The following is a 12,933-nucleotide window of genomic DNA, read 5'->3' on the forward strand; positions in this document are numbered from 1 at the left end:
CATATATACATATACACATATAGACACAAATACAGTATATATATATATATATATATATATATATATCTATAAAGTGTATACACATACAGTACACATATACTGTACATATATACACATTTACACACATATATACTGTACACATATACACATATATACAGTACATATACACATATATACATATACACATATACACACAAATACAGTATATATATATACACACACACACACACACATATAGACAAACACACACATACAAACATACACACACACACACACACAAAATAAATGGATGGAAACTATGTTATTCAGTGCACTTGGTCCTTCATTCTATCCCCAGAGTTAATTCTTAATTACTTTATTTAATATTTAAATCTGAAAATCCAGTGTCCCTATGCCTTAGATATAATGAATACATTACTTGTAACACGTAGTTAAAACATGTGTGTTGTTGACTGACTAATTTAAACGTACTTTACACTCTTCTGTCAGTATTACATGAAGAAAGCGTCAAAGTGTTCCCACTTTATTTAAACCATGGTGACGTTTTATTTTGAAAGGGTCTGACAGTCGGAAGGCGGAAGTGGACCTTTAGCCTGGCGCGAATGTTCTCCCGAGGGTCTTAAGTTAGTCTGTTTATACCCGAGCTGTCGTTAGCCGTTCCCGGGGAGAAGAAGAGCCAAACTGGGCTTGAACACAACCAGCGGTACATGCGGAGCACAGAGCCAGCTCCCGAGTCAGACATTTAAAGGTATTTCTCTTTTAGTTGTTTAGTTTAATGTGAAGTTCTCCAGTGTCGCTAGCTTGGTTGGGTGTGTTAGCATGTAGCTAGCTAATGTAGCTAGCTACATGCTAACTCGCAGTCTAACTTGAGCTGATGCATTAAAGCAGCCAGTCAGTAGCCAGTCAGTCAGTAGCAGCCAGTCAGTAGCAGCCAGTCAGTAGCAGCCAGTCAGTAGCTAGTCAGTAGCAGCCAGTCAGTAGCAGCCGGTCAGTAACCAGTCAGTAGCAACAGTCAGTAGCAGCAGTCAGTAACCAGTCAGTAGCAGCAGTCCAGTAGCAGCCAGTCAGTAGCAGCAGTCAGTAGCAGCAGTCAGTAACCAGTCAGTAGCAGCCGGTCAGTAGCAGCAGTCATAACCAGTCAGTAGCAGCCAGTCAGTAGCAGCCAGTCAGTAGCAGCCGGTCAGTAGCAGCAGTCAGTAACGAGTCAGTAGCAGCAGTCAGTAGCAGCCAGTCAGTAACCAGTCAGTAGCAGCCGGTCAGTAACCAGTCAGTAGCAGCAGTCAGTAGCAGCCAGTCAGTAACCAGTCAGTAGCAGCAGTCAGTAGCAGCCAGTCAGTAACCAGTCAGTAGCCAGTCAGTAACCAGTACAGCCAGTCAGTAGCAGCCAGTCAGTAGCAGCCAGTCAGTAGCAGCAGTCAGTACCCAGTCAGTAGCAGCAGTCAGTAACCATCAGTAGCAGCCAGTCAGTACAGCAGTCAGTAGCAGCCGTCAGTAGCAGCCAGTCAGTAACCAGTCAGTAGCAGCCGGTCAGTAGCAGCCAGTCAGTAGCAGCCAGTCAGTCAGTAGCCAGTCAGTAGCAGCCGGTCAGTAGCAGCAATCAGTAGCAGCCGGTCAGTAGCAGCCGGTCAGTAGCAAGTAGCAGCCGGTCAGTACCCAGTCAGTAGCAGCCGGTCAGTAGCACCGGTCAGTAGCAGCCGGTCAGTAGCAGCAGTCAGTAGCAGCCAGTCAGTAGCAGCCAGTCAGTAGCAGCAGTCCGTAGCAGCCGTCAGTAGCAGCCGGTCATAACCAGTCAGTAGCAGCCAGTCAGTAACCATTCAGTAGCAGCAGTCAGTAGCCAGCAGTCAGTAACCAGTCAGTAGCAGCCGGTCAGTAGCAGCAGTCAGTAACCAGTCAGTAGCAGCCAGTCAGTAGCATCCAGTCAGTAGCAGCCAGTCCAGTAACCAGTCAGTAGCAGCAGTCAGTAGCAGCCAGTCAGTAACCAGTCTGTAGCAGCAGTCAGTAGCACAGCCAGTCAGTAACCAGTCAGTAGCAGCCGTCAGTAACCATCAGTAGCAGCAGTCAGTAGCAGCCAGTCAGTAACCAGTCAGTAGCAGCAGTCAGTAGCAGCCAGTCAGTAACCAGTCAGTAGCAGCAGTCAGTAGCAGCCAGTCAGTAACCAGTCAGTAGCAGCCAGTCAGTAGCAGCAGTCAGTAGCAGCAGTCAGTAACCAGTCAGTAGCAGCAGTCAGTAGCAGCCGGTCAGTAGCAGCAGTCAGTAACCAGTCAGTAGCAGCCAGTCAGTAACCAGTCAGTAGCAGCAGTCAGTAGCAGCCAGTCCGTAACCAGTCAGTAGCAGCCAGTCAGTAGCAGCCAGTCAGTAGCAGCCGGTCAGTAGCACAGTCAGTAACCAGTCAGTAGCAGCCAGTCAGTAACCATCAGTAGCAGCAGTCAGTAGCAGCCAGTCAGTAACCAGTCAGTAGCAGCCGGTCAGTAACCAGTCAGTAGCAGCAGTCAGTAGCAGCCAGTCAGTAACCAGTACCAGTAACCCGTCAGTAGCAGCAGTCATAGCAGCCAGTCAGTAACCAGTCAGTAGCAGCATCCGTAGCAGCCAGTCGTAGCAGCAGTCAGTAGCAGCAGTCAGCATAATCAGTCCATCAGTAGCAGCAGTCAGGTAGCCATCAGTAGCAGCTCAGTAGCAGCCGGTCTAGCAGCAGTCAGTAACCAGTCAGTAGCACCAGTCAGTACCCAGTCAGTAGCAGCAGTCAGTAGCAGCCAGTCAGTAACCAGTCAGTAGCAGCAGTCAGTAACCAGTCAGTAGCAGCAGTCAGTAACCAGTCAGTAGCAGCAGTCAGTAGAAGCCAGTCAGTAGCAGCCGGTCAGTAGCAGCCGGTCAGTAGCAGCAGTCAGTAACCAGTCAGTAGCAGCCAGTCAGTAGCAGCCAGTCAGTAGCAGCCGGTCAGTAAGCAGTCAGTAGCAGCCAGTCAGTAACCAGTCAGTAGCAGCCAGTCAGTAACCAGTCAGTAGCAGCCGGTCAGTAGCAGCAGTCAGTAACCAGTTAGTAGCAGCCAGTCAGTAGCAGCCAGTCAGTAACCAGTCAGTAGCAGCAGTCAGTAGCAGCCAGTCAGTAATCAGTCAGTAGCAGCCGGTCAGTAGCAGCAGTCAGTAACCAGTCAGTAGCAGCAGTCAGTAGCAGCCAGTCAGTAGCAGCCGGTCAGTAGCAGCAGTCAGTAACCAGTCAGTAGCAGCCGGTCATTAGCAGCCGGTCAGTAGCAGCAGTCAGTAACCAGTCAGTAGCAGCAGTCAGTAGCAGCCAGTCAGTAACCAGTCAGTAGCAGCAGTCAGTAGCAGCCGGTCAGTAACCAGTCAGTAGCAGCAGTCAGTAGCAGCCAGTCAGTAACCAGTCAGTAGCAGCAGTCAGTAGCAGCCAGTCAGTAACCAGTCAGTAGCAGCCAGTCAGTAACCAGTCAGTAGCAGCCAGTCAGTAGCAGCCAGTCAGTAGCAGCAGTCAGTAACCAGTCAGTAGCAGCAGTCAGTAACCAGTCAGTAGCAGCCAGTCAGTAGCAGCAGTCAGTAGCAGCCGGTCAGTAGCAGCCAGTCAGTAACCAGTCAGTAGCAGCCGGTCAGTAGCACCCAGTCAGTAGCAGCCAGTCAGTAGCAGCCAGTCAGTCAGCCAGTCAGTAGCAGCAATCAGTAGCAGCCGGTCAGTAGCAGCCGGTCAGTAGCAAGTAGCAGCCGGTCAGTAACCAGTCAGTAGCAGCCGGTCAGTAGCAGCCGGTCAGTAGCAGCAGTCAGTAGCAGCCGGTCAGTAGCAGCAGTCAGTAGCAGCCAGTCAGTAGCAGCCGGTCAGTAACCAGTCAGTAGCAGCAGTCAGTAGCAGCAGTCAGTAGCAGCAGTCAGTAACCAGTCAGTAGCAGCAGTCAGTAGCAGCAGTCAGTATGCAGCAGTCAGTAACCAGTCAGTAGCAGCAGTCAGTAGCAGCCAGTCAGTAGCAGCAGTCAGTAGCAGCAGTCAGTAACCAGTCAGTAGCAGCCGGTCAGTAACCAGTCAGTAGCAGCAGTCAGTAGCAGCAGTCAGTAGCAGCAGTCAGTAACCAGTCAGTAGCAGCAGTCAGTAGCAGCCAGTCAGTAGCAGCAGTCAGTAGCAGCAGTCAGTAACCAGTCAGTAGCAGCCGGTCAGTAGCAGCCAGTCAGTAACCAGTCAGTAGCAGCCAGTCAGTAACCAGTCAGTAGCAGCCAGTCAGTAGCAGCCAGTCAGTAGCAGCCGGTCAGTAGCAGCAGTCAGTAACCAGTCAGTAGAAGCCAGTCAGTAACCAGTCAGTAGCAGCAGTCAGTAGCAGCCAGTCAGTAACCAGTCAGTAGCAGCCGGTCAGTAGCAGCCGGTCAGTAACCAGTCAGTAGCAGCAGTCAGTAGCAGCCAGTCAGTAACCAGTCAGTAGCAGCCAGTCAGTAACCAGTCAGTAGCAGCAGTCAGTAGCAGCCAGTCAGTAACCAGTCAGTAGCATCCAGTCAGTAGCAGCAGTCAGTAGCAGCAGTCAGTAACCAGTCAGTAGCAGCAGTCAGTAGCAGCCAGTCAGTAACCAGTCAGTAACCAGTCAGTAGCAGCCGGTCAGTAACCAGTCAGTAGCAGCAGTCAGTAGCAGCCAGTCAGTAACCAGTCAGTAGCAGCAGTCAGTAGCAGCAGTCAGTAACCAGTCAGTAGCAGCAGTCAGTAGCACCAGTCAGTAACCAGTCAGTAGCAGCCAGTCAGTAGCAGCAGTCAGTAACCAGTCAGTAGCAGCAGTCAGTAGCAGCAGTCAGTAGCAGCCGGTCAGTAGCAGCAGTCAGTAACCAGTCAGTAGCAGCCAGTCAGTAACCAGTCAGTAGCAGCAGTCAGTAGCAGCCAGTCAGTAACCAGTCAGTAGCAGCCAGTCAGTAGCAGCCAGTCAGTAGCAGCCGGTCAGTAGCAGCAGTCAGTAACCAGTCAGTAGCAGCAGTCAGTAGCAGCCAGTCGGTAACCAGTCAGTAGCAGCAGTCAGTAGCAGCCAGTCAGTAACCAGTCAGTAGCAGCCGGTCAGTAACCAGTCAGTAGCAGCAGTCAGTAGCAGCCAGTCAGTAACCAGTCAGTAGCAGCAGTCAGTAGCAGCCAGTCAGTAACCAGTCAGTAGCAGCAGTCAGTAGCAGCCAGTCAGTAACCAGTCAGTAGCAGCAGTCAGTAGCAGCCAGTCAGTAGCAGCAGTCAGTAGCAGCAGTCAGTAACCAGTCAGTAGCAGCAGTCAGTAACCAGTCCGTAGCAGCCAGTCAGTAGCAGCAGTCAGTAGCAGCCGGTCAGTAGCAGCAGTCAGTAACCAGTCAGTAGCAGCCAGTCAGTAACCAGTCAGTAGCAGCAGTCAGTAGCAGCAGTCAGTAGCAGCAGTCAGTAGCACCAGTCAGTAGCAGCCAGTCAGTAGCAGCCGGTCAGTAGCAGCCAGTCAGTAGCAGCCAGTCAGTAGCAGCCAGTCAGTAGCAGCCGGTCAGTAAGCAGTCAGTAGCAGCAGTCAGTAGCAGCCAGTCAGTAACCAGTCAGTAGCAGCCAGTCAGTAACCAGTCAGTAGCAGCCGGTCAGTAGCAGCAGTCAGTAACCAGTTAGTAGCAGCCAGTCAGTAACCAGTCAGTAGCAGCAGTCAGTAGCAGCCAGTCAGTAATCAGTCAGTAGCAGCCAGTCAGTAGCAGCAGTCAGTAACCAGTCAGTAGCAGCAGTCAGTAGCAGCCAGCCAGTAGCAGCCAGTCAGTAACCAGTCAGTAGCAGCAGTCAGTAGCAGCCAGTCAGTAACCAGTCAGTAGCAGCAGTCAGTAGCAGCCAGTCAGTAACCAGTCAGTAGCAGCCGGTCAGTAGCAGCCAGTCAGTAACAGCCAGTCAGTAGCCAGTTTCTTCTGTGTCTTCCAGACGAGACATGGCGCATGGCGGAGACCTGATGGACGGGGACCTGGAAGATGGAGAGATCTCCGGCTCCAACTCGGAGTCTGAGATGGGAACCGCCACCCCCGCAGCACCTGCTCGACCCCGGGTCCCCCCAGCGTTCAGCCAGTCCTTCCGCAGCAGACCCGCCCCCCAGCAGTCTTCCGCCGGCTACCGGAGCCCCGGGAGGACGGTGGAGTCCAGCGACAGCGACCCGGACTCGTCGGACGAGGAGGCGGCGGTTTGGCGCAAGAAACGCCAGAAAGTCTGCGACGCTCCCCGACCGCCCGCCCGCGCCGCCCGGGCGGAGCCGCCTCGCGTGCCCGCCTCCGGCGTGATGGGGGGCCGCAAGGTGAACAACATCTGGGGCTCTGTGGTCCAGGAGCAGTGCCAGGACGCCGTAGCCGCGGAGCTGGGCGTCTTCGGCATGGACGGGGAGGTCAGCATGTCCAGCAGAAATGTGGAGACCTACAACTTTGTCCTGGCGCGTAAGATGATGGAGAAGGAGAGGGAGGAGGCCAATCAGGCGAAGAACGAGGGAGAAGTGAGCATGCTGGACGCCCAGCTGGAGGACTACATGAACGAGCGGAGGTCCCAGGAGGGGGCCGGAGGGGACGCCAAGAGGAAGAGGCCCGCTAAGGACAGACTGGGCCCCAGGGCGGAGATGGACATCAAGGGCCGCTTTGAGATCACAGAGGACGACCCCGAGGACAAGGTGACGGATGAGATAGCGTTCAGGCTGCAGGAGCCCAAGAAAGACCTGATAGAGCGCGTGGTCGCGGTCATCGGCAAGAAGAAGGCCATAGAACTGCTCGGAGAGACCGCCACGCTGGAGGAGAGCGGCGGCGTGTACACGGTGGACGGCAGCAGGAGACGGACGCCGGGCGGCGTGTACCTCAACCTGCTGAAGAACACGCCCAGCATCAGCAAGGCCCAGGTCAGGAAGATCTTCTTCGAGGAGCAACAGAAGGACTTCAAGACCAAGAAGGCCGCCCAGAAGAGGAGGCGCCACGCGGTGGCCAAGAAGATGAAGCAGGCCATCGGCACGCTGGACCTGCAGGAGCACGACGACGTCTCCAGGGAGACCTTCGCCAGCGACACCAACGAGGCCTTGGAGTCCCTGGAGGAGCCCGCGGAGGAGGAGGAGGAAGAGGAGGGTCAGGAGGAACCGGCTGTGGGCATCGAGGAGACCCCTGTGGTGTACAACTCCGCAGACCTGGAGGTCTTCTGAGCTCTGGGGAGGTCTGAACCAGGACGTTCAGGATTCAAATTAGACACAACACTGAAAGCACTGTCCAAGTTCTGTCTCCAGAGGACAGTGAACGTCCTTCTTGTGTTTCATCTCTAAAAGGAGAGCTTCTGTTAACAGGAATGTTGGGTTTTGATTGGTTCAGCATGTATGTAGATTTCAACATGTTTGCCTTTTATATCAAATTCTTAATTGTCAAAAACTCACCTGAGTTGTTGAAGCGTATCAGAAATAACAGTAACTGTTGTTGACTTTGTTTGGTATCATTCCCCCTAGGATGTAATGAGGTGTTAATTAAATTAACTTGTGACTGGACTATAAATAAAGGTGATTCGGATAAAATCACTTAAAACTGTAATTGGATTGCTTACTGCGTTGTTTTTTAAATTTTGCTCACTATAAGAAAAATATGATCTAAGGCTAATTTTCAGCATTGTGATAGAGATTCAGTCCCTGATTACAGAAAACCCAGTTTTTTTTTTTTTTTTTTTTTACATAAGAGCTAGAAAAACTTCAATGCAGTAGTTGGGCCAGCTGTTGTAGTGCGGACGTTTGTCCACTAGATGTCACTATTTCCCACTGATGTTCATAAAGTTGTAATCCTATAACAGGATACGGACAGTACAGGTTTTACACAATACACAAAGTGGACTGTAATATGGAAAAATACACAGACTCAGGATTTAAGCCGATAACAAAATAAAGGGTCTATGGATGGCACTAGAATGAGACTGGGTATCCGTGCAAAACAGGATCCACCATGGCAGCAGGCGGCGTACTGGTGCGGCGAAGACACCATGTCTCGGCTGTCTCTACGAAGGCTGTGGACTGGGTTTGGCGGAGGAACTGGGACACCAAGTGGGACTGGGAAATGGATGCCGGAACGAGAAGTTGCCTTTAGTTTAATGACAAGTTTAAATTGGCCGTGAGTACCAACCCGACCCAGTTCTACCTAGGTCCCCGGTATTGGGGTAGAGGAGAAACTAAAGGCCTACTGGAGCGGTTTAGGGATTTAGGTGAATCAGCCCTTTAACACTTAACATAAGTCATTCTTATTTTTGAAGGCAGAATGATGGAGATGCGTTTATTAACTGGAGTAACTACTGGAGTTTTTAGGTATGACTCCAGACACTTATCAGTGGTTGTTGTGTTCAAAAGGGGGGCGGAGAACGGCAGATCTGCAGATAAGTGTTGCTCATCGTCTCCATCTTCTCTGGTTTTCCATTTCCCAGACTCCATGCGTAGGGGGCTAGCAGAGGGCTGGGAACCGTAGACCACAAGGCTGAGGTGTTCTGTGATCCAGCAAGGACTCAAATACGGGATTAATGGGACCAGGTGTTTGGTCCTTGAGGGCCTTCTAAAAACACTACAGGGGTCCCGTAAACCACATAAGAGCATTTCATTGGATTTCAATTATTGGAAGGGTAGCAATTAAAAAAAAAAAACCACAAGGTATTATTTTAACCCTCGTGTTGTCTTCCCGTCAAATTTGAAAATCGACACTTGCTTTTTATTGATTTTTTTGGTAACTTTTTCTTGTGTTTTTGTCCCTTTTATCAACTCTTTTTTTCAGTGTTTGTCAATTTTTTGTGTTTGTTTTTTGTTTGTTACTTTTGGGATGTATGGTCAATAAACCTCATTTATAGGAAATTATCCCTAATGTTTGAGTTAGAAAAGCAGCAATTAGGAATTATTGAGACTAAAATTAAAGGAATGGATGTTGATGATAATCACAGACTGGAATATGTCAACTTTTACTCAACACTATTTCAACAACACTTCACTTTGTTTTACAATGCTATAAAATAATAAGACCCAAAATTAAAAAAGAAAAACTTGGCAAAGAGCGGTGGAATCATTCATGTTATTTTGGGGAATTAAAAAGAACACTGGTATAGGACAACATGAGGACAACATGAGGGCAACATGAGGACAACATGAGGACAACATGAGGACAACATGAAGACAACATGAAGACAACATGAGGACAACATGAGGACAACATGAGGACAACATGAAGACAACATGAGAACGACATGAGGACAACATGAAGACAACATGAGGACAACATGAGGACAACATGAGGGCAACATGAGGACAACATGAGGACAACATGAGGACAACATGGGGACAACATGAAGACAACATGAGGACAACATGAGGACACACATGAGGACAACATGAGGGACAACATGAGAACGACATGAGGACAACATGAAGACAACACATGAGGACACATGAGGCAACATGAAGACAACATGAGGGCAACATGAGGACCACATGAGGGCAACATGAGGACAACATGGGGACAACATGAGGACAACATGGGACAACATGAGGACACATGAGGACCAACATGAGGACAACATGAGGCAACATGAGGACAACATGAAGAAAACATGAGGAAAACATGAAGACAACATGAGGAAAACATGAGGCAACATGAAGACAACATGAGGACACATGAGACAACATGAGGACAACATGACAACCTGAGGACAACATGAGACAACATGAGGGCAACATGAAGACACATGAGGAAACATGATGGCAACATGAAGACAACATGAGGACAACATGAGGACAACATGAGGACAACGGGACACACATGAGGAGACATGGGACAACATGAAGACATGAGGACAACATGAAGACAACATGAAGACAACATGAGAACAACATGAGACACATGAAGACATGAGGCAGCATGAGAACAACATGAGGACAACATGAAGACATGAGGACAACATGAAGACAACATCAGGACAACATGAGGACAACATGGGACAACATGAAGACAACATAGAACAATGAGAACACATGAAGACAACATGAGGACAACATGAGACATGAGGACAACATGAGGACAACATGAGGACAACATGAGGACAACATGGGACACATGAGGACAACATGGGACAACATGAGGACAACATGAGGGCAACATGAAGACAACATGAAGACAACATGAGGACAACATGAGGACAACATGAGGACAACATGAGGGCAACATGAGACAACAGAGGGCACATGAAGACAACATGAGAAAACATGAGGGCAACATGAGGACACATGAGGACAACATGGGACAACATGAGGACAACATGAGGACAACATGAGGACACATGAGGGCACATGAAGACAACATGAGGCAACATGAGGACAACATGGGGACAACATGAGGACAACATGGGGACAACATGAGGACAACATGAGGACAACATGAGGGCAACATGAAGACAACATGAGGGCAACATGAAGACAACATGAGGAAACATGAGGGCAACATGAAGACACATGAGGACAACATGAGGACAACATGGGAACAACGAGGATGACATGGGACAACATGAAGACATGAGGACAACATGAAACACAATGAGGGCAACATGAGGACACATGAGGGCAACATGAGGAACAACATGGGACAACATGACACCATGGGACAACATGAGGACAACTGAGACAACATGAGGGCAACATGAAGACAACATGAGGACAACATAGGGCAACATGAGGACAACATGAGGGCAACATGAGGACAACATGGGGACAACATGGGGACAACATGAAGACAACATGAGGACAACATGAGGGCAACGGAAGACACATGAGGGCAACATGAAGACAAATGAGGAAAACATGAGGGCAACATGAAGACAACATGAGGACAACATGAGGACACATGAGGACAACATGGGGACAACATGATGATGACATGGGGGACCACATGAAGACATGAGGACAACATGAAAAACATGAAGACAACATGAGACAACATGGACAACTGAAGACATGAGGACAACATGAAGACAACATCAGGACAACATGAGGACAACATGGGGACAACATGAAGACAACATGAGAACAACATGAGAACACATGAAGACAACATGAGGACAACATGAAGACATGAGGACAACATAAGACAACATGAGGACAACATGAGGACAACATGGGGACAACATGGGACAACATGGGGACAACATGAGGCAACATGAGGGCAACATGAGGGCAACATGAAGACAACATGAGGGCAACATGAAGCCAACATGAGGAAACATGAGGGCAACATGAGGCAACATGAGGGCAACATGAGGACAACATGGACAACATGAGGACAACATGGGACAACATGAGGACAACATGAGGACAACATGAGGCAACATGAAGACAACATGAGGACAACATGAGGACAACATGGGAACAACATGAGATGACATGGGGACAACATGAGACATGAGGACACATGAAGACAACCATGAGGGCAACATGGGACAACATGAGGGCAACATGAGACAACATGGGGACAACATGAGGACAACATGGGACAACATGAGGCCAACTGAGGACAACATGAGGGCAACATGAAACAACATGAGGACAACATGAGGGCAACATGAGGACAACATGAGGACAACATGAGGACAACATGAGGACAACATGAGGGTTAAACTGCATGAATGTATTATTATTTTTTGGCCACTTTTGGGGCAGACAAACAACTTAATGTATCGCCTTCCGAGTAGTTGCAGCTCACCTGTCAGCAGACAGGGACACACGTGTCCTCACCCAGAAGACACAGAGCAACAGCAGCATGTCTCTGGAGTCATGTTCAGTCGTCACCTAGTCTGGCGTTTAGGACCTCCCCCCACAGCGCTGCCGAGGGAGGTCTGGCACCAGGAGCACCCACTCCTGGAAAGGAGAAGAAAACATGTCTTTAAACCAGTCACAATGGTCCAACGTGTCCTTTCCTTTATTAGGTGCTGGACACATGGCGTCCAACGGGCCTATCAGAACTTTTTGTTGTTATGAACCCTAAAGAACGAGGTGTAACGTGCTAAAACGGTCCGTAGAGATCCAGGTGATGGTGTCAGGTACCCTTCACATTAACACACCTCCATGTGTAGTCATGCTCCAGTATTTGCTTTTCAGATCATATGTCTTTATTTGAGCTAAACAGACCTCCGTGACAAATGTCCCCCACTAATGCTGCTACGTCTGAATCAAAGTTAGAGTAGAGGGGGACACAGTCCGAGCCTTTGGTGGGGGGGTCTGTCAGCTGCAGCGCCTCCACATGGCTGCCACATGAAAGGCCCGGTGGTCTGGCAGCAACACGTCTAATAATCTCAGCATTTAGGGCTGTTTTCACGTTTGCCGGTGGACATGTCTTGGTGGGTGGACATGTCTTGGTGGACATGTCTTCGCCGATGAGCTAGGCGAGCTGATTAAGGTTCGGAGATCAGGACTTCAAACTAGACCTGTATTGTTTGCTTTAATGATTATTTGGACCATCAAAGCAGGATTATCAGAGAAATACGAGGATTTTGACTTATGTTCTGCCTGGTCTCGTTCATGTGGAATTGCTGCATGCAGTCTCCGGTATCAGGACCTCTGTCTCTGTCACCTGGCAACAACACTGTTGCCAGGATACAACACGCCGTTTCTTATTTCCGTTGGATCAAACGGGACCCGGGTTGAAAGACGTGCGTCTTTGGACAGGAAGGGGGGGGGGGGGGGGTGCAGCATGATTCAGCATTCAGAGAGGTTGTCAACGAATGTAATGGCCGTGTGTGATGTGTGTGTGTGTGTGTGTGTGTGTTTGCAGAGGACATCATTTTGACAGGCGCCGCATCTCTTTGAGCTCTTTTGAGATGCGCTCACAACCGTCGAGCTGTGTCGCGGACGAACGGCTCGCCGCAAATGAGAAAAATCAGAGGACGCTCTTCAAAGACTTCCTGCTTCCTCTGACGATCACACACACACACACACACAGACAGACGTGAAACGCAG

General features: G+C 49.6%; 1 protein-coding gene across 2 annotated transcripts; it reads left to right on the forward strand.

The window, feature by feature from the left end:
- Positions 1–575: 575 nt before the first annotated feature.
- Positions 576–12,010, forward strand: phax (phosphorylated adaptor for RNA export). 2 transcript variants are annotated; one of them, XR_004328844.1, is made up of 3 exons: positions 576–748; positions 5,880–7,377; positions 12,005–12,010. XR_004328844.1 is itself a non-coding variant. In XM_032507701.1 (2 exons), the coding sequence occupies exon 2, from the start codon at positions 5,887–5,889 to the stop codon at positions 7,120–7,122; it is 1,236 nt and encodes a 411-aa protein (XP_032363592.1). In that variant the 5' UTR covers positions 576–748; positions 5,880–5,886; the 3' UTR covers positions 7,123–7,498. The 2 variants fall into 2 exon arrangements, 1 of the variants encoding a protein (XP_032363592.1); XM_032507701.1 differs by lacking the exon at positions 12,005–12,010 and having other exon boundaries at positions 5,880–7,498.
- The last annotated feature ends 923 nt before the right edge of the window (positions 12,011–12,933 follow it).

Source organism: Etheostoma spectabile, unplaced genomic scaffold (genome assembly GCF_008692095.1).
Source record: "Etheostoma spectabile isolate EspeVRDwgs_2016 unplaced genomic scaffold, UIUC_Espe_1.0 scaffold00003926, whole genome shotgun sequence".
Lineage (NCBI taxonomy): Eukaryota > Metazoa > Chordata > Actinopteri > Perciformes > Percidae > Etheostoma > Etheostoma spectabile.